The sequence below is a fragment of the Gopherus evgoodei genome, chromosome 2 (genome assembly GCF_007399415.2).
Source record: "Gopherus evgoodei ecotype Sinaloan lineage chromosome 2, rGopEvg1_v1.p, whole genome shotgun sequence".
Taxonomy (NCBI): Eukaryota; Metazoa; Chordata; order Testudines; family Testudinidae; genus Gopherus; species Gopherus evgoodei.
Window position 1 is genome coordinate 29,459,399 of NC_044323.1, and position 21,774 is coordinate 29,481,172.

The 21,774-nt window shown below is 44.4% G+C and overlaps 1 protein-coding gene across 11 annotated transcripts in view; it reads left to right on the forward strand.

The window, feature by feature from the left end:
• ARHGAP12 (Rho GTPase activating protein 12) overlaps positions 1–21,774 on the forward strand; it is a 167,907-nt gene that overhangs the window by 75,085 nt on the left and 71,048 nt on the right. For all 11 annotated transcript variants that reach the window (XM_030550210.1, XM_030550204.1, XM_030550206.1 and 8 more), the window contains one exon: positions 5,831–6,094. In XM_030550210.1, the coding sequence (XP_030406070.1) occupies positions 5,831–6,094 (264 nt within the window). The remainder of the gene's footprint in view (positions 1–5,830; positions 6,095–21,774) is intronic.

Sequence of the window (21,774 nt, forward strand, 5' to 3'; positions counted from 1 at the left end):
CAGGCAGGGCAGGGGCTGCAGGTCTGGTTGCGGGCAGGATGGCAGGTACTCACGGAGAGAGCGGCTTGGAGCAGCCCGAGCAGCAGGATGCAGCCGGGGACCCACCAGGTAGCAGCCGGAGCCCCAGGGCCAGAAGTCTGAGGAGGAGCAGCAGCAGCAGCAATAGGGCCAGGAGGCAGCCCACATGGCTCCTGCAGTGCAGCACAGCGCCTCCCGGCAGCCGGGAGGAGGAATTACACACTTCCCCGCCATTGCCCATCAAAGCTTCCCTCGCAGGGAAGCCAGTTAACAAGTGATTCTAAAACCAGTTTGTGCGAACCGGCTCCGGCTCACCCCTGGTTAAATGGAATCTTATGTGTAAAAGTGAATGGGTTGTGAAAGGAGGTGAAGGTCTTGTACATTTCAGCAACTGTGGGATTGGCAGTGTAAAGTTGTATGTGTTAACAGCACGTAATGGGGCACTGCAATAGAGGACCGAGTTAAAGATTGCATGGGCAACCTTAACTGCATTTCCTGGTTTTCACAATTTTGAGGTTTTGCTAAACTCGGCATCCTGCAAGGGGACGACATACCACCATGCAGCCTTAACTTTTCATTAACATAGTTTTTGCCATTGAATTTATATGGCAATGTGGATTGACTTTTAAATCAATTATTTTAAATCCTGTTTTAAATTAATTTTTCCATTTGAACTTCAGTTATTTTGTAAAAAAAGGTGCGTTCTTACTAGTTGATATAACTATTAAAACATGTTGATTTACAACTAATTGGTCTGTCACTAGATTTAGTACATTTATTTAAGCAATTATATAGCTTAATATCTTCAGATTCTTATTACTTGTACAGTTTTAGGATGTTAGAAAATGGTGAACAATATGTTGCCTGTTTACTGGAAAATTAACTTTGTGTTCATGACGTGTCAAGCTGCATTAGAATGGTAACTGGAATTTAATTACACACACAATAGCATATAACATTTATTTTTATTAAACAAAACAATCTTAATGTTTTGGATACATAAACTTCTCTTACCAAAACATGTTTCACATTTACAATGAAATGATTTATTAAAGGAACAGAGGAATTACCTGTAGTCAGGGAATTGAACTGATTATTTCTGGTCAACTTGAGACAATTTTCAAAAATGCCTAAATGAAAGTGACTAGATCTTAAGTTTCTACTGGCCTAAGTCTCTTGAAAATGAGACAATTGCCTAGATTACTAAAGGCTGTCCTTCAAACTACTAAAATAAGTAGTTCGCATCCCCTTCTTTCTTGGTTTTATTCATAGACTGGAAGAGAGAGACAAAGCTTTCTTGTGTTTTCAGCTTCTAGTCGCCTTTTCAATTTTGAATGAATTATTCCAAATGATGAAAATATTCTTCATACTGCTTGAATGGTTCACCTTCAGTCCTGAAATTTATGGTTGGCATGGTTGATTGGTGATTATTAGATGCCCATGTCATAGCATTAGCATCTTGTTCAGCAGTTAGGCATCTACCTGTTGGTACTTTGGGTTGAGAATATTGGCAAGAAAATGAGGTGGAATAAGAGCTGGATCCATCTGCTTCTTTACTTACTGCCTGCAGTTTAACTTTGTTGTTGGGTATTTTTTTCTTCAGTGTCTCGAAGTTCTTTCCAAATTTCAACAACATCAGAAACAGAACAACAGTCTTTCTGGAGTTTGTCCAGGGCTATGGACATAGGTTTCAATATATTCAGCAGATCTTCTACATTTCTCTTTAGTCCATTGTTGACTACTTTGGCTTTTTAGGTCTATGTGTTTTTGTCATGGTTTTCTTCAGAAATAGTAATCAGAATAGGCCAGTTCTTGATAAATGGGTCAAAACGGTCAACCACTTAATTCCATACTACATCTTGGGGTAGAATTAGTTTGGAGCATCCTGCTCTCTTCAGTGAAACTGAAGCAATGCAGTTCTTATGGAAGTATTTTCCAATTTCAACTTTTTCCTTTATTCCTGGAGTTAAGTCTTTGGCTAAAAGAGGAATCAGATGAGCACTGCACCCATCTGTTTTAAGTTTCAGGTTACTTTAATATCTTCTAAATTTCTTTTAAACTTCGTTACATTTGTGGCATTGTCTTTGACAAAGCTCCACACTCGACACTTCAGTTTTTATTCACAGTTTGCTATGGCTTTTACTGCTACTACTTCTAATTATTCTGCTGTATGGGCATTTCCTGATGTATCAATTGTTTCTGTAAGATAGACAGCTCCATTAGCTGATGTCACACAATCATATATTATTGGATAATTTTGTACATTGCTCCACCCATCAAGACTCAGATTAACGAATTTCCCATCAACGTTTCTTGCACACTGTTCAATTTTCCTTCTGGTACAGTGTATCCAGCAATGTTCTGGCAATGTCTGCTCTGCCAGGTGGCATGTAGCCTGGTCATAATGATTGAACCGTGTCAATGAAATGTTTGTTCTGAACTAGACAAAAGGGAGAATTTGTTTTATAAATGAACTCACCTATCTTTTTATCTATGGAGTCTTCCTGGGATTTGCTGGTCCTGATTCATGGTTTTACTAGATAATGAAGAAAGACATACAAGTAACTTGCTCAAAAAAAGACTGTTTAGTTGATGGTGGTACAAGCAGATAACTCTGAAGTTGTAGACATTGCAGATGTTGGATGTTTGTTTCAGGGTCCAGCTTAGACACTGAATTATAAAGTGGTTAAGAAAAGTCACTCATACTCACTGAGTACTATTCAATACATTGATTAAAAAAAAAAATCTGTAAATGAAAGGTTCCTCCTTTGAAGGTGCTTGTACTTCTGTTTATACTAAACCCACATTGTTAGTGAGAATAATTATTTAATAGATCACTAGGATTATCTAAATCAGGGGTGACCAACTTGTGGCTCCAGAGCCACATGCAGCTCTTTAGAAGTTAATATGCGGCTCCTTGTATAGGCACCGACTCCGGGGCTGGAGCTACAGGCGCCAACTTTCCAATGTGCCAGGGGGTATTCATGGCTCTGCCACAGGCCCTACCCCCACTCCACCCCTTCCCATGCCCTCCCCTGAGCCTGTTGTGCCCTCACATCTCCCACCTCCCATCCAGAGCCTCCTGCGTGCCACGACACAGCTGATTGGGAGGTGTGAGGGAGGGAGGGGGAAGTGCTGATAAGTGGGGCTGTCAGTGGGTGGGAGGTGCTGGGAGCAGGGTGGGGGAGCTGATAGGGGACTGCGGACATATTACTGTGGCTCTTTGGCAATGTACATTAGAAAATTCTGGCTCTTTCTCAGGCTCAGGTTGGCCACCCCAATCTAAATCTTTTTAAACGTTTTATTTCTAGCAACATACCAAACTGCTTGAGAAAAAGCATTTTTTAAATGTTAAAATTCATAAATGACTAATAAAACTTTACTTTTAAACTGGAAATATTTACCTTCGAAATTTGCTTATGTGCAATAAAAATCACTTCAGAAGTGTATCAGTAACAGTAAAAATATAATTGATAAATACGTGCACTTCAAAATAACATACCAGCTATATTTTGAATGCAAACATTTTAAAATTCTTAAATCTACCCAAAACACCAATTTATGACAGTAATCTGTTTTCATTTCCTAGCATAGTAAGAAATGGTAGGCAGTCTAATAAATTTATTTTTGCACCATTCTTATCAGCTAATCCAGGTTGAAGATGATGATACGGATGTGTTTGAAACAATCATTTCCTTTTGGGGAGCGTTTTTCATAATCTTTCATTCTGATAACCAGGCCTTTCATCTTTGTGTTGCACTGTTTACATTTTGCATGTGTTCCTTTCTTATCCGGAGGTTCACAAAATTCTGGAAAATAAGTAAAAATATTCCCAAATAGGGTCTTTTTTATAACCTGCAGTCATGGCAGTTTTTTCCTTCTGTTCCCATGTGTTGAAATCAACACTAGAGGCTGCACTCAAATGAATGTCATCCCTTCTTCACACAGTGTCCTGCTTTGACACCAGTGTTACTCTTTTTCTGGTTGTGCTCCTTCTCCCTTGTTAAATAACTCCCCCATCCCTACCCGCAAGAAAACAAAAGGACTAATAACAATCCAGGACTTCTGCTTGTGTAACCCACATGCCTTGTGCACTGCAGTATTTTATTTGTTTAGAGATGGAGGGAGGCAGTTGCAAAATTAATGGATTTCTGTTAAGTTTGTATCTGTGTGTGTACATGGAAGGAGGCAGAGCAAGGCCATTTACTTGAAGTGTCCAGAACAATCCAGAAGCAAGGGCTGGTAGTTACTGAGTAAATGAGTGTTTTTCCATGAGCTGAAGAGTAAGTTTCCATAGTGGGTAGAGTCATAAGCATTTATCATTTTGAGAATTGAGCCAATCAGAACTTAGGTAGGGAGAAGCTATAAAATAGGAGTATGTGAGTATGAGACCACCCAGGTGGTCAGTGAATCATCCTGATGGGATCCATGATGGTATCTCCTAAAGTCTGAGGCTGGGTCCCAGTGCCTGTGATGACTTTGCTAGTCTCTTGCACCCTGTAGCACAGCCCTTGGATCCCCCACAGGATTATACCTTTGATGTAGTATATGACTTATTGACCTCAAAAGTTAGATTTGTTCCCTCTAATTCTTTTTTTGTATGGAAAAGTTGCCTTTAACTCAGTTTTTGATAGAGGTTCATGGATTAAGCATATTTATTTTTAAAATGTTTTAAGAGATTCTGATAAATTTAGACATAACATTTTGTATTGCAGTAAGATTTCATTTTAAACAGGTTTATTTTTAAAAAGAAGCATACTTTAAATAAATAAAATCCAATGTAAAATTTTTTTTATCCATCCTGTCATATGGTGATAACATACTATGGGGTGGTGTTATATATATTTTTTAAAAATAAAAAGACAGTTTTTCCCCTGTAAGTAACTTTGTGGTTCGTAATTCTCTGTCTGAATTTCCAATAGTTTTTCCTGTGAGTAAATGGTTGAGGATGTTCTCTACCTGAGCTCACCATCCTAGCAGAAAATTGCATTTATGTACCATTGCTGCTAGTAGTATTACATTCTCCTGCAGATGTTGGTTGTGGTTCTGCTTCTTGTATTTAGGACTAAACTTTATCTGACTACATATTTTCAGTTCCACATTACAGATTAAACAGGTAAAAGTTATTCCTTTTGTTGACATTGCTAAATTACTGTGGTATGCAAAATATTTTGTTTGTACTAAATAATATCTTAAATCAATTTAAAATAGATTGATTAGCTCAGTTCTGTGACTGTTGATTTGGAAAAAATTACAGAGGAAAGGTTCAAGTGAAATTCCCAAGTTCTTTAGTCCAATACTGTACTCATTACTTTAGACTGCACTGCCTGTTAGAGCTCACTTTCAAGATAGAGGATGAGAGGTGTAAAACAGTGCTTTTCCCCCTCCTTTCGCTCCACACACATTCAGGTTTGGGGAGGAGAGGAGACATCCATATTTCATGTCTTGAAACAAAACCTAGTGAAATCTTCCAGTTATTGAATACTGCTTTATCTTTTCACAAGTCTGCCATATGAGATCATTAAAAGATGCCATTTGCAGGAATGTTTAAAGATTTTTAATAAACTATAAATACAGTTTGTGAAATAACCCTTGTGGTTATGGGTCAAAAAATAGATTTGTTTTTGTTTGACTTTGATTTGACTGTTTTAATTATAAAAGATCTCTCTGTATAAAAGTAAGACTTCATTTTTGATTATATAAATTATATTTCCTATTATACTGCTATAATATAATCAATTTTTTTATTAAAGGAAAAAATTAAAAATGCACTTGCAGTTTAAGTAATACTTAATTTCTTCTCTCACAATAGCCAACTACTCCTCCAAGCCAAGGCAGGCCGGATTCACCAGTTTATGCTAATTTACAAGAACTGAAAATATCTCAGTCTGCACTTCCACCTTTACCTACAAGTTCCGCAATTCAGATTAATGGAGAATGGGAAACACATAAAGATACTACAGGACGTTGTTACTACTACAACAGAGGAACACAAGAAAGAACCTGGAAACCTCCTCGTTGGACCCGGGATGCAAGCATAAACAAAGGGGATTCCCAGAACCAAGCTGATCAGGAGGTAGTTATTCAATGTAACTAGAACAGTGAGATTGAGTCATGCGTGGCTATGCTCTTGGGCTAGTAAATTATGTTGCTACCTATTTGAACTGTAAAATTAAAATGTAAACTGTTCTGCGGTAGAGAGGAATTGTTTTTCATTATTTTCCTCCTCTTCTCTGGAGGAAAAGCCTCTTTCATTTGGCTAGATGTGTGTTAGTATAATTTGTGTTACTCTACTCTGTCAAACTCATGTGCCCCCAAACTAGAAGTGAGCCCACCTGTAGTTAGTGTTTTATTTTTCTTTCCTTCCTTTGAAGAACAAGTGAATGGCCTTCTTTGAAACCAGTAAGACTCCATGTAACAGTGGAGTAAGTCAGCTGTAACTTCTAGCATGTGGAATGCATTCTCTTGTGCATTTTGTCCTCTTATTGATGTTATGTTTAGAAGAGGGATCTTGGAAAAATAAGATGTGACTAGCTTGAAAGTCTGCATACTAAATTATTCTTCGTGCTCTCATATGCTGATTTGGATCTTGTGGCATATCTTCCTATCTCAGTGGACAGAAAACAGTGGAGTCAATCACTGGCCACACAATTTTGGCAACTCTTTCTTGTGGCTTTTTTTGTGCTTTGATCCTTTTTTTTTGTCCTTTGCTTCATCTGTACCAGAACATAGTACAATTCACATGTCTTACAGTGCACAGATTCATTTATTGGCATCTCACTTTCATGCTGTCAGAAGCTTCCATTGCTGTAACGGGTATCATACTCAGCTTGTGGAGGGCAGTTCGGAGGAACAGTTATTCCCTAGCTTTCTCTCCCAGCACTTCCCATTAAAGAGCTTCATTTTAGGCTCAGAATGTGATCCGTCAGTCCTTCTTGGGCAGAAGGACTAAATTTGACCTATAGACAAATAAAAATGGGATTTCCTCAAGTTTCCTTAAGGAATATTGGAACGAAATTTAAAGCTCAAATGAAACAAAATAGTGTGAAAACACTGCCAAATAATTCCCTACAAATTCTTTATAGTACTTCCTAGTGGTGGTAGGAATTAAGAGTTCATTTTTCATATTTTAGCACTGCAAAATAGTAGCTAATTACTGGAAAAAACGGTCTAATATTCATTGACTAGCTTATAAATTTTTGAAGGGTTTCTATAACATATCAGTTACGTGTATAAAAAAACAGAAAAAAGGGTTATTTAGATGTTTGGATACCAGGTAATTAATAATATGATAAAATCTGCAAGAAAACAAATCGTTTAAAAATTGTCTACAGTGGGATTGGAATGAAAATGGAAGTACATGCTGCTTTGCTCCCACTATTTTCCTCAGTGATCTGCTCTTATTGGGTCTTGATAGACAATGTGCAGAAACAGTACTGTTTGTAGAATAGAAATAATGCTCTTAGTCAGTTTTAGACAGAAATGTAAATTTTATTTCTGCAATAAAGAGTATAATTTTGATACATTAACAATGATGGAATGTGAAGATGTCATACTTAAGCCATTACATAAAAAGGAAAAGCAAAAGAGAATGGTGATACATTCAAGTTTGAAATTTTTTATTTTGAACTTGATTTCATCAGAGATGGGATAATTACAGTGATTCCATGCATCATCATGGGAGCAATCCTTAACACCTGTTTCCTAGACTTGAATTTGCATGCTTTTCAACAGTTTCTGAATGGTCACGTAGAACCTGTCTTAGTTCAGAATTATAAGACTGCAAATTGCGAATCAACTGCAGGACAGGTACAATTTTGTGTTAGGGCAGTTTAAGTCCTGTTTGGAAAGACTGTGTTCTTGCGTATGTAGATGAAAAAATAATATATTTCTATATAGCCATCTCTCCCTTGTTTATAGTACCTGCACTTTATTTACCTAATGTGTCTTAATATACTCCACAGATCTGTTACAGTGGAACCTCAGCATATTTGTAGCATTGGAGGCAGTATTCAAAATTGCAAGTATGTTGAGGAGGCATTATAATGGATCCATGGAACCTATTACTTAGAAATACTGCTGAAAATAAATAAATCTCTGCTTACCTGAAAACTTTCTAAGATGTACATGCATATTTTCCAAACTGAGCAGCCACACCACTTTCCTTCTCTCCTTGCATCTCAATAAACCAGTCTGACAAAAATGAGGAAACTCTTGTTGGAGGGAGGTGTCACTATTTATTTAAAATTATAAATTCTTTTAATATACACTTTTATCTTGCCATTCTAACTGTTAGATGAATCTCAGAAACTGATATGACTGGGTGAAAAAACAAACATTTACTGGCAAACTTCCTACTTGATTTTTCAGTGCCCAGTTTTAACATTTTCATTTTTGTTGTTGGTTTTTTAAGTACAAGCGTCTTCCTCAGCTGTACTTTGTTGTAAGTACTTTGTTATAAGTACACCTCTACCCCGATATAACGCTGTCCTCGGGAGCCAAAAAATCTTACTGTGTTATATAGGTGAAACCGCATTATATCGAACTTGCTTTGCTCCACTGGAGTGCGCAGTTCTGCCCCCCGGAGCACTGCTTTACCGCGTTATATCTGAATTTGTGTTCTATCAGGTCACGTTACATTGGAGTAGAGGTGTACTTAATCAGAAAACTGATTTAAAACTTTAGAATACTGGTGTCCTGATGTAAAAGATGAGGACTTCAAAAGTTTCTGACTCTGGATTATTAATGTAGTAAGAGGAAGTGTAGAAAGAAATGATTCCTCTTCCCTGATCTTGCCCACCCCCAACAGGGTCGAATCTCTTCTGCTTCTCCTAGATTCTGAAGCAGCATCACTGTGGCATTTACAATCATTTCATCAGTTTCACTGCCTCACAGCCTATAGGCAGTAGCAGTGAAGCAGATGATATGTTTGTAAATGTCATGGTGCTGCTTCTGACACACTCCCATTAGCTTAAAAAAAAGTTTTCCACTCACGGTTGTTGACTAGAAGAGGACTTCATTCAGAGTCTGGTTGAAATAGTAGCTCTTCAGTAACCAGCCATCTAGCAGTCTCCTGACAATAGGCTGATGGTATACATTATTTTTCACAAAAGTAGCAAAGAATCCTGTGGCACCTTATAGACTAACAGACGTTTTGGAGCATGAGCTTTCGTGGGTGAATACCCACTTCCTCAGATGCATGTAATGGAAATATCCAGGGGCAGGTGTGTATATATATGTGTGCTAGCAAGCAAGCTAGAGATAACGAGGTCAGTTCAATCAGGGAGGATGAGGCCCTGTTCTAGCAGTTGAGGTGTGAAAACCAAGAGAGGAGAAACTGGTTCTGTAATTGGCAAGCCATTCACAGTCTTTGTTCAATCCCGAGCTGATGGTGTCAAATTTGCAGATGAACTGAAGCTCAGCAGTTTCTCTTTGAAGTCTGGTCCTGAAGTTTTTTTGTTGCAGGATGGCCACCTTAAGGTCTGCTATAGTGTGGCCAGGGAGGTTGAAGTGGGAAACCTTAACCAGAACAACCTGTAGGAGAGCATCATCCTCATCAGCCTCATCCTCCCTGATTGAACTGACCTCGTTATCTCTAGCTTGCTTGCTAGCACACATATATATACCTGCCCCTGGATATTTCCATTACATGCATCTGAGGAAGTGGGTATTCACCCACGAAAGCTCATGCTCCAAAACGTCTGTTAGTCTATAAGGTGCCACAAGATTCTTTGCTGCTTTTACAGATCCAGACTAACACGGCTACCCTCTGATACTTGACATTATTTTTCACCTTATCTTTCTTCCTTCTTTCCACTGTCAGCACTAAGAATGGGCCTTGTCTTTTTGCTCCAGTCCTTCATCAAAGAGCTGCATTTTACCTTTTGTCTTCCCTCTACCTCTGAATCATCATCTTACCATGTGGTCCCACCCTCATGAATATTTTATTCATTTTTGCTATGAATACCTCATTTCATTGATGGTTAAAGTTTAGTTCTTCATCTTTGTTCATGATCCTTGTGCACTTTGTTTTCGGACAGTCCTGTCTTTTCAGTCTCTTTAAGGCCACTGAAGAATGCATGCTTTGAGTAATGTAAACTTTGTTCTGGTTAAGGTTTCCCAATCACGAATGATCCTCATAAATTAAATAACCTTTGTGTCCTTGATGGCTGGATTCCACAGTCTCTGAACCTCTGAGATACTGCTATAACCTGATAATGGAGACAGTATTTTTCAGAAAGTGAAAATTGTCAGATGTATGTATTTTTAGCCCTTTCATCCATTGGGCCTTTTCCTGTTTGCATTTTGGGAGTTTAATTATCTCTTTCTATCTGCTTTATGTTGGACATCTTAACTATGAATTTTTTCAAGTATGTTTGTTGGAACTTCTGGCAAAACTGCTAATTCCTTTGAGTCCTAGTGGTTGAGCTGAAGATGTCTAGCAATACAATACAATGACAATTTAAATAATCAGATCCAGGGTGCAGCTAATATTTCTTAAGTGCAAGATTGGGTATGATAAAGATGTAAACATGAGACTCTCCCAAGATTTGAGAAAAATCAGCTGTGATAGGATACATGTAACTGCTCTGGTTCTAGATCTTCTCTGATGATCAAGATTCATATTGTTTTCTTAAAATGTGTACCTTAATACTATTGGTCTAGAGTAGTGATTGATGTATAAAATTGTATTTTCACACATTTAGGTCTCTAACTGAAATGAATGAGTATATCTCAAAATGTTAACCGGCAAGCATAAATAGAAAAGAAAATAACCTACAGGACTTCTTATAAGTTGTATATATGGGAGAAGTGACTGGACACTTAAATTTTGTCAGAAAAGTGGGAAAGCAGGGTGACTTAGATCTGACGAGTGTGTAAGGTTATACTGAAGCAGATGGCAATTGAATTAGGTCATTATTGGTCCTGAAACTCCTTGATTAGGAAGGAAAGTTTAGATAATTAGAAACTGATGTAACACCACCTTTTTATAGGCAAAGTAAGTGAAAGTGTTTCAGAGCATAGCTGCACTTCAGATGGACAGGCGGGGGACTTGATAAACACAAAGGAAAAACAAATATAGTTCTTCTTCGAGTGATTGCTCATATCCATTCCAGTTAGGTGTACGCGCCGCGCGTGCACATTCGTCGGAAAACTTTTACCCTAGCAACTCAGTGGGCCGGCAGGTCACCCCCTAGAGTGGCGCCACCATGGCGCTTGATATATACTCCTGCCGGCCCACCCGCTCCTCAGTTCCTTCTTACCGCCCGTGTCGGTCGTTGGAACAGTGGAGCGCGGCTTAGCTGACCTCCACTTCCCTAGCTACTCGTATTTCTCGTATATAGTTATGCAGTTATAACCTTTTTATATATATATTTGTATAGTTATACGTGTTTTCTTTGCTAACATGATTAGTTTAGTTAGCGGGGTTCAGGAAGTAACCCCTTCCATGAGCCCAGTGCCGGAGCCCATGCATGGCTCACCGGGTTTTAAAATGGGCCCGGCCTGCCAGAAGCCGCGGCCGAAGGGAGACCTACATGACTCCTGTTTGAAGTGCCTCAGGGAATCACACTTGACAGCTAAGTGCCCCGTTTGCAAGGCTTTTAAGCCGAGAACAAAAAGGTGCGGGACTTTCACTTACCCCTCCACCTTAGGCACCGAGCGATGTTCAAGCGGCGGGCAGAAGCGCCTCCTCGGCACCGGACCCCGCCGGTACTACTAAGGCCTTTCGGCACCGGCCGTCGCCGGCACCGATGTCGACTCGGCACCGCTCCCTTCTTCCGAGGTCGAGAGAGCCTACGATTCCTGCTGGTGCCTGGCGGCTCCCCGGCACGCGCCGTGGTTGAGCCCCCTGCTTCCGCTGCTTCCGTGCCACCTGCATCGCAGCCAGAGAGCTCGCCTAAGTTGCATTACCCGGCACCGAAACCTGCAGAGGCACCGATGACATCGGCACCGTCGATTCCAGTCCCCCAGGGCCACTGAATCCTGTGCCTGGCAGCTCCCCGGCTCGCGCCGTGGTAGAGCTTACTGCTCCTGCTGCTCCTGTGCCAACTGCACCGCAGCTAGAGAGCTCGTCTAAGATGGTTCGCCCGGCACCGACGACGTCGGCACCGTCGATCCCGGTCCCACGAGGGCCGTAGAATCCGGTGCCTGACGGCTCCCCGGCACGCGCCGTGGTTGAGCTACTGCTCCTGCTGCTTCCGTGCCAGCGGCACCGCAGCCAGAGGGCTCGTCTAAGTCGGATCGCCCGGCACCGACACCTGCTGCGGCACCGATGACGTCGGCACCGTCGATCCCGGTCCCACAAGGGCCGTAGAATCCGGTGCCTGACGGCTCCCCGGCACGCGCCGTGGTTGAGCTGCTGCTCCGGCTGCTTCCGTGCCAACGGCACCGCAGCCAGAGGGCTAGCCTAAGTCGGACTGCCCGGCACCGACGCCTCTGAGGCACCGACGACGTCGGCACCGTCGATTCCAGTCCCACAAGGGCTATCGAATCCGGTGCCCGACGGCTCCCCGGCACGCGCCGTGGTTGAGCGTATTGCTCCCGCTGCTTCCGTGCTGACGGCACCGCAGCCAGACAGCTTATCTAACTCGGATCGCCCGGCACTGACACCTACCGAAGCTCTGGTGACCTCGGTACCGTTGATCCCGGTCCCACGAGGGCCGTCGAATCCGGTGCCTGACAGCTCCCCAGTATGCACTGTGGTTGAGCCTGCTGTTCCCTTCACGCCGGAGACGTTACCAACGGCGAGGGCTCTCAGTGCCATGACAGAGTCAATGCTGCCTGACCCCGGCACCGCCGGTGCGGGTAATACAGTCTCTTCAGGTGACTGTCCTCTGTCAGCACAGCAGAGTGGCACCGTTCATGATCACGGTCCCACAGACACTCCAAGTCCTGTCGGCACGCCGGACACCACTGGCAGTCCCGGTGCTGTTTTCCTCGGTACTGGTCGCACTCGCTGCACCGGTCGGTATCCCGTTCGCCGACCCGCTATCGGCACCGTTCCGACTCCTGGCACCGTGGCAGGTACCTTGACTCCTGTAGCCTTTCCCCGAGCCTCGAGATCTCGGTCGACCTCCCGACACCGTTCTGGTTGCGGGTCTGGATCTCGTTCCAGGTACCGATACGCCTCCCGATGCCGGTCCCCGGTGCCGAGTTGGGCAAGGTCCGAATGAGTCAGAGACTCTGCCTGTGCCTTCTTTTAGTACCTCCATGGCCGTCCGGACACGCATCCGTGTCATCCCATATGCACAGATTTTATGCTCAGGACCACGATCCTGATATGATGGCCAGCGGGCGCCAGCCCCGAAGCAGAAAGAGGCTTGGCGAATGAACCTGCTTGGCCGCCAGGTGTACTCTGCAGGGGCTCTGCAGCTCTGGGTAGCAAAGCAACAAGCCTTGCTTAGCTGCGATAATTATAGCACCGGGGTGAAGGAGTTTCTCCCTCAAAACTCCCACCTGGAGTTCGCTGCCGTCTTGGAGGACGGGGGAAAGAAGGTTCCCAGAGCGTCCCTCCAGGCCTCGTTGGACGCAGCAGACTCTGCGGCCAGCACTCTGGCCTTGGGTGTCGCCATGAGGTGCATTTCATGGCTTCAGGTTTTAAACCTCCGGCCGGAGCTGCAGTATGCCATTCAGGATTTACCCTTTGTTGGTAAAGGCATCTTCGTGGCAGAGACAGCCCCAGACTGCGAAGTCTGATGGACAATAGGGTCCTAATGCGTCTCAGCATGTATACGCCAGCGACCAAACGCAGGCCTTTCTGGCCCCAGCCGCCATACTCTGTGCCTAGCCAGAGGCAGAACTCTGGCAAACGGCAAGGCCAAGGTGGTCGCAGACGAACGTCAGGACCCCTAAAGAGCCAAAGTCAAGGTCCCTCGCAATTACCACTGGGACCAAAGAGGGACCTTCCAAGGTTCGCCTGAGGGCGGTGTACCAGTCGCAGGACGGGATCCCGATCCCGCTTTCTCCTGGCATGGCCCCAGTTACTTTCAGATCGCTGGGTCCTGCGCACTATGGAGCATAGGTACCACCTTTAATTTGCTCCAGCCCTGTCCCCCTTCAGCGGACGAAAGGGGTAAGGGGTTTTACTCCCGTTATGCCCTAGTCCCCCACTCGAACACAGGTCTCAGACCTTCCTGGTCCTGCACGGACTCAACCGGTTTAGGATAAGTTTGAAGTTCTGCATGGTATCCCTGGGAACCATTATTCCATCCTTGCCTCCTGGGGGCTACTATGCCGCCCTGGATATGAAGGACGCGTACTTTCGCAATGCCATCTTCCCTCCGCACGGGAGATGCCTCCGCTTTATAGCCAACGGTCAATACTCCCGGTTTACGGCCATAGTCGCCGCCTACCGTCGCTGATGTCGGATATGCGTTTTTCCGTATCTGGACGATTTGCTTATCCGAGGAGACTCTGAGACACAAACCACTCAGCGCGTGGGCATCGTCACGGTCTTATTCACAGGTCAAGGCCTGCTGTTTACTATAGAGCAATCCACTCTGGTTCCCACGCAGAGGTTGGGCTTCCTAGGGGCTATCCTGGTCTCCTACCTAGCCGGAGCCTGCTTATCACAACTGCGGTTTTAGGCGATGGCAACAATCATCTGAGGTCTGAAGGCTTTCCCAACGACCTCAGCTCGTTCTTGTCTCAGTCTCCTGGGTCCATGGTTGCCCGCAAGTTTGTAACCAAACACGCCAAACTCCGCCTCCGTCCTCTCCAAGTCCGGCCCACCTCGGCGTACCGCTTGGACAGGGAGCCAATGGTCATGGTAGTCACCGTTCCCTCGAACGCCTTAGGCTCCCTAGAGTGGTGGCTAACTCCCTCCTTGGTGTGGACAGGGGTGCGGTTTCATCCACCCCAGCCCTCACTGCCCCTGACGGCGGACGCATCATCTCTCTGCTCGAGTGCTCATGGTCACCTCCGAGCTTAAGGCCTTTGGTCTTCTAGGGAGCTGGCATTCCTCATCAATGCCCCAAAAATGAGAGTAGTCCGCCTGGCATGCCAGGGGTTCCAGCGGCAGCTGCGTGGCCGTTGTATCTCGGTGTTTACAGCCAACACAACGGCCAGGTGCTTCATAAGTATTCAGGGGGGACATAGTCCTCCCCCCTTTTTTGTCAGGAGGCCATCCATTTCCGGGTCTTTTGCATGGCCCACTCGATGGAGCTGGCGACGTCCTTTCTCCCAGGCGTTCGGAACGTCTTAACTCTTTGGCTCAGCAGGTCTTTCCTGTCTTACGAGTGATCACTCTGCCCCATGTGAGGCGTCCCGCTTTCCGGAAGTGGAGATGTTTCCTCACACAGACCTATTCGCTCACCGCGAGAGCAGGAAATGCCAGGTGTTCTGCTCCTTCCAAGGTCTCTCCTCGGAATCGATCTTGGACGCATTCCTGATGCCGTGGAAAGGCCAACTGCATTATGCCTTCCCACTGTTCCCACTGGTTCATTAGGTCCTGCTCAAACTCCACAGGGGCAGAGCGCGCATCATCATGATCACTCCAGAATGGTCCAGACAGCACTGACATACCACGTTGCTCGGCCTGTCAGCCCAGACCTCATCACTCAGGGCAACGACAGGCTTCGTCACTCGGACCTGCAGCCTCTTCGCCTCATGGTGGATGCTGCGTACCTGAGTCGGGGTGACAGGCAGCCTTCCACCTGGTCAACGTACCGGGCCAGGTGGAAGCGTTTCTTTTACAGCTGCAATTCGCTCATTCTTGCTCCTGCTGAGGTCTCGATCCCCTCTATTTGGCCTGCCTCTGGCCTTCAGCGGCAGGACCTGGCGGTATCATCGCTGAGGATACACTCAGCAGCCATCTCTACCTTCCAGCAGGCTAAGATGGACGTTCAGTGTTCTCACGCTCTATGGGTTCGAGGTCCCTCAAGGGCTTGGAGCGCTTGCACCCTCGGGTGCGCCGCCCAGCCCCGACCTGGGACCTCAACCTAGTCTTGGCCAGACGGGTCTCTGAGATCAGAGCTCTTACGGGGGTTCCGCCGTACACTAGGTTTCACAAAGACAAGGTGCAGTTATGACCGCACCCGGCTTTCCTCCCTAAGGTGGTTTTGGCCTTTCATGTTACCCACAGCTCAACGCAATGGGCACAACCGTTGCACTCCTTGGACATCTGTGGAGTGCTCGCATTATATTGTGCTGACAGAACCATTTCCTAAGGTGCCCCAGCTCTGTCCCGGTAGCAGGCCAAAGGGAGGGCTTGCTTGTTTTCCTCTCAGAGGATCTCATCTGGGGTGATGGCGGACATCCCCACTTGTTATGATTTGGCTCATATTTCCCCAAGCCACATCACCGTGCATTCTACCAGGGCTCAGGCTTCATCTGCCGCCTTGCTGGCTCGTGTTTCTACCCACGAGATCTGTCGCGAAGCTCCTTGGTCCTCGGTCCATACCTTTGCTTCGCAGTATGCCCTGGTTCAGCAGTCAAGAGAGGCTGTAGCCTCTGGCTCAGCAGTTTTATTCTGCCACATTTCACTCCGACCCCACCGCCTTTGTAAGGCTTGGGATTCACCTAACTGGAATGGATATGAGCAATCACTCGAAGAAGAAAAGACGGTTACTCACCTTTGTAACTGTTGTTCTTCGAGATGTGTTGCTCATATCCATTCCACACCCGCCCTCCTTCCCCACTGTCGGAGTAGCCGGCAAGAAGGAACTGAGGAGCGGGTGAGCCGGCAGGAGTATATATCAAGCGCCATGGTGGCGCCACTCTAGGGGGCGACCTGCCGGCCCACTGAGTTGCTAGGGTAAAAGTTTTCCGACGAATGTGCACGCGCGGCGCGTACACCTAACTGGAATGGATATGAGCAACACATCTCGAAGAACAACAGTTACAAAGGTGAGTAACCGTCTTTTCCAGTGAAGTTTTCTGCAAGTTCTTGGTATTTAGCACAAAAAAAGGATCTAATGATCAAGAATGAGGGCCTAAAGATCAGGAGTCTAGAAAGTAAATAGGAAGTTGGAATTATTAGCTGAGCTTCATCCTAGGCAATGCATCCTAATATATCTGAGGAAGAATAATGCAAAACAGATATTTACAGGGTGAATATGTTGGATGGTAAAGTGATGTGGGAGTATGGGCAGTGAGTTAAGTTTGAACTAGGAACTAGGCAGTATGGTAGCAAAAAGGGTAATACAACTTTTGACTGCACGTACAGAGGTATTTTGTCACGGAGAATGGCATGGGTTTCTCTGTACATGGCTTAGAAACAAACATAATAGAATGTGCTGTTCTGGGTACCTCGTTAGCAGAAAGTTGTAGGCAATCCATAGAAGAGCAACAAAAACAGAGGCTGTAGGGACTGATTGAAAATTAGATACACTTAGTTTTTATCTTTGCCAAATATTTGAAATAGGTAAAGGGAAAGGACTTGTTTAAGGTTGTAAACAAAGTTCCGATTACGAGTGATGGAAATAAAAACAAACTTCCTAATTAATTTAATTGTGGAATAATTTTCAAAAGGAGGTGGTGAAAGCTGCACTGCTCAAGACTTGTAAAACTGAACTGACCCAAACAGTAGAAAGTATATTGTAAGGAGGGGTGGACACTGGCAAAGGAATGGCTTTGGTGATTTTGTCACTCTCATATTTCTCATAGCTGTGAACAGTAACTCTGGAGTTGCAATAGACCTGTACAGAAGACAGGAACGAAAATACAGGGATCTGTTTAGAGACAATATGATGACCATGGAGAACTGGATGTGGAGAGAAGGGTGAAAATACTTCTTTCTTATGAACATATAAGATTTGGAGGACAGGGGAAATTAAAAAACCTATTAAGAGCATAGATAAAATAATGAACAAGCAAAAGATGATGGAGATAGGGAAGATAAACAGTAAGTGGAAAAACAGTGAAAGAATCCAGAACTTCCTGTGTCTGCAGTAGCACCCTTTTTATGGATATTTTTTTCTGGGAGTTTGTGGTAGTTCTATGAGAACAGATGGAATCTTTCATAGTGCATAATAACAAGAACTACTACAAAAATGATTGTTTGTTGAATGTCAGCAACAGGCTCTTTACCACTGATCTTGAATAGAGTTAAGAGCCACAAAAATAATAATATAGAAAGGAAATTTTATGTTGTCAGGAATGTTAGAAGTTGCATAGGCCAATTTTTTAATTTTGAGAGAGAAACTGGAATAGAGAATGTGACTTTGTATGTTTCTCTTCAATTTTTAAGAACACCTGTAATTCTGTGTTAAGGGAATAGCTCTGACTTGAAAGCATATGATTCTAGAAGTGAGTGAACCTTCTAAAGGTAGTTGGTAGGAAAGTGAAATTGGTTCAAAGCTACCTTTCCTGCCAAAATGTAATTGATTTGATAGCAAATATTTAATTTTTCCCTTTTTAAGTTTGATCTCTAATTATCCACTGAGTCCTGTGGTATAAGCAAAAGAGTTGTATAATTGTAACAATTATTAAACAAACTGAATAAGCCATTCATTCTTTCACAAGGTTATTTATTTCACTATGGTATTTATTTGTATTAGAACAGTGCCTTGGAGCCAGCTGAGAACAGGATACCACTGAGCATTGTACAAATAGAAGCTATAGTCTAAATAGACAAAGAAGATGAAAGGTTGGGGAAAGGAATGAAAGAATGCTTTGCAATTGTTATGTTAGTGCCATGGGATGGAGGTTGGTGGTACAATGTTTTTTATTTTGTAGCTCCAGTTTAGTAAGGGGAATAGCTAAAAAGACAAACACATAAGAGAGGAAGGTAAGGAAGGAAGGAAGGAGGGGAGTATGGAAGGCAGATGGAATGGAGTTGTGGTGAAGAGACTGAGGGAGCACACAGGAGGGTTTGTAGCAAATAGCCAGTCAGCATCGGAGAGGGAATATGAGAATATGCAGAGTGAAAACTGGAGAAAGCAGTCTATCATTATTGTCTTATAGCTCCTGCTTCAACTGCTTCTGCAGCTGCCTTTAAGTCTGTCTGACTCCTCCCTGCAGTTTCTCTCTTCCTTTCTCCAAGCCCACACAGCTGGAGGGAGAGAGAGGTTCTCATGAAGCCTAGTTATTCCTGGAATTTAAGGTGCCTTCTACAGTTCTGGGCCCAGACTTGCTTAAACTTCTTCTTCAACTGCTTCTGCCAGATAAAGAATATAAAATGTCTTCACTTGATTTATTTTCTAATCACAAAACAGGAATTTCATTAAAGTTTAGACCTATTCCACGTAAATTCCTTTGTCATGTGTAAGATTTTGCATGATAAATGTGAAGAAGGTATTCTAGTTGATTCATTTGCCTCTGTGATCCTCAAGGATAACAACTTTTATATAGTTACACTTGTGCCTAACTGGAATGTAACTTGAGGGCAGAATTTGTATAATAGAGTAGATGAGACTTTGTTCTAGCAGAGTTCTTCCATTCACAGGTATTCTGCTGGGATTTAATTGTGTGGTAGTTCTGCAGTGGCATAGTGGTGGTAGTAGTAGCAGCTGCTTGGCAGAAGCAGAATATAGATGCACTAAAATATTTGCAAAGACACACTGATATCTGAAAAGTCCAAACAGCGCTCAGTCCTCTATTTTGGTTCTACAGATACCAGTATATTTAAGGCTTTATCAGGTTGGGCCTATCACTAGTATTTCTTAACTGTCAAGATCTCTTCAGTGCATCTGTTGATATTCAGAACCAAGGATGGACTATAACTGACAGACAGAACATACCCAAAGGCGTTTCAGCTTTAAGTGATTTACAAACATCCACATCAAACTTCACACATAAGTAATATTATGTTAAGTTTATAGGTGAGGTATATGTCTTTTCTCCTTTGAAGTGGGCATCATTTATAATCAACAGGTTTTTCATGCTTTGTTTTTTAGCATCCAGAAGGTGACTCTGCAGAGGGCTCATCTATTTTGGTCGACTTGAGAAGCTAGCTCATGCAAATACTGAGGCCATTTCATGTAAAACTATACGTTAGGCTTGTACTTCCTTTTGGAGTACACACACACATCAAAGAAAAAACGCATGGAAGGAAATAGATATGCCTTTTTAGCCATAATTCACCCTCTGTAGAGCCTGACTGCTGCCTCATGTAGGGAACACAGATTTAATCCAGGTGTTTGCAGGACAGCTCTGCCATACCTTAATGGGGACAGAGGAGTCTGACAGGGAGGCACTGCAGTGGCAGATCCAGGTGTTTGAAACCACCACACTGCCATGTACCCAAACCAGGGTGAGGAGGAAGATTATTTTTATTCACTTTTATATAGTTGAAATTTAAGACTTTGAAACACAATAGATGGGAGAAATTGAACTACCAACTTGTCCCACTGCCAAAGGCAGAGAATCTGGTGGCTTGAAGTTGAAGGACAGAGCTTTGTCCTGGTGCCTCCAGCAACAACATTGGGCTGCTTCCAAATTCCACAGGTGGGAGGCATTAGCCCATGAGACATGGAATGAGGAGAGAAGCTGTGCAGCAGAAATGGGTATGCTTGTTTAGGAAAAGTCACTATGGCCTCCCTCTCCAAGAAACTAAATAGGTGTTTTGGGTATAACAAAATTCAGGTGAACCAACATTACTAGTATTGTTTTAAAAGATATAAATACTAGGAAACCAATTTCTTGTTTTGTATTGCTACAAAAGCTGAAGAGCTGCCATTTTCCTCCTGCTTTACAGATTTCCTACTCTCAAAATCTTGTATCATGGCCCCATCTTTCTAGCTGAGGACCCATTCCCTTTAGAGCCTGTTATGGCTATGTGTTAACTGTCAGGGTTGTCGAGTAACATATTGTTCCTACGATTGCCAACTTTCTAATCGCACAAAACCAAACACCCTAGGCCCACCCTGAGGCTGTGCCCCCTGCTCAATACATTCCCCCTCCCTCAGTGGCTCACTTCCCCCACCCTCACTCACTTTCACCAGGCTAGGGCAGAGAATTGGGGTGCAGGAGGGGATGTGGGCTCTAACTGGGAGTGCAGACTGTGGAGTTGGCCAGAAATGAGGGGTGCAGGAGGGGGCTTCTGGTGGGGGTGCAGGCTCTGGGGTGGGGCTGGAGATGAGAGGTTTGGGGTGCAGGAGGGGGCTCTGGTCTGGGGCCAAGGGTTTCAGAGTGTGAGAGGGGGCTGTGAGTTGAGGCAGGGCATTAGGGTGCAGGAAGGGGTGCGGACCCTGGGCTGGGGATGAGGGATTCCAAGTGTGGGAGAGAGCTCTGGGCTGGGGCAGGAGATTGGGGTGTGGGGGGCGCCGAGGGCTGTAGCTGTGGTTGCAGGCTCTGGGATGGTCCTGGGGATGAGGTGTTTGGAGTACAGGAGGGTTCTCTGGGTTTGTTTGTGTGTGTGTGGAGGGCTCAGGGCTGGGGCAGGGGGTTGGGGCATAGGCTTACCTTGGGCGACTTCCAGTCAGCGGCGCAGTGGGGCTAAGTCAGGCAATCACTGCCTGTCCTGGCTCCTTGCTGCACCCTGGAAGCAGCCAGCAGGGCGAAGACGGGGGGCCAGGAGTTTCCGTGTGCTGCTCTCCCCCCAGTTACTGCTCCTTCAGTTCCCATTGGCCGTAGTTCCCAGCCAATGGGAGTGCAGAGCCAGTGCTTGGGGCGGGGACAGCATGCAGAGCCCTGTGGTTTCCCTGCCTAGGAGCCAGACTTGCTGTCCACTTCCAGGACGCAGTGCAGTGCCAGGACAGGTAGGGACTAGCCTGCCTTAGACCTACAGGCAGGGCTAGCTCCAGGTTTTCTGCCGCCCCAAGCGACCACACACATACACCCAAAAAAAAGTCGTGGCAGCGCAATTGCACCGCT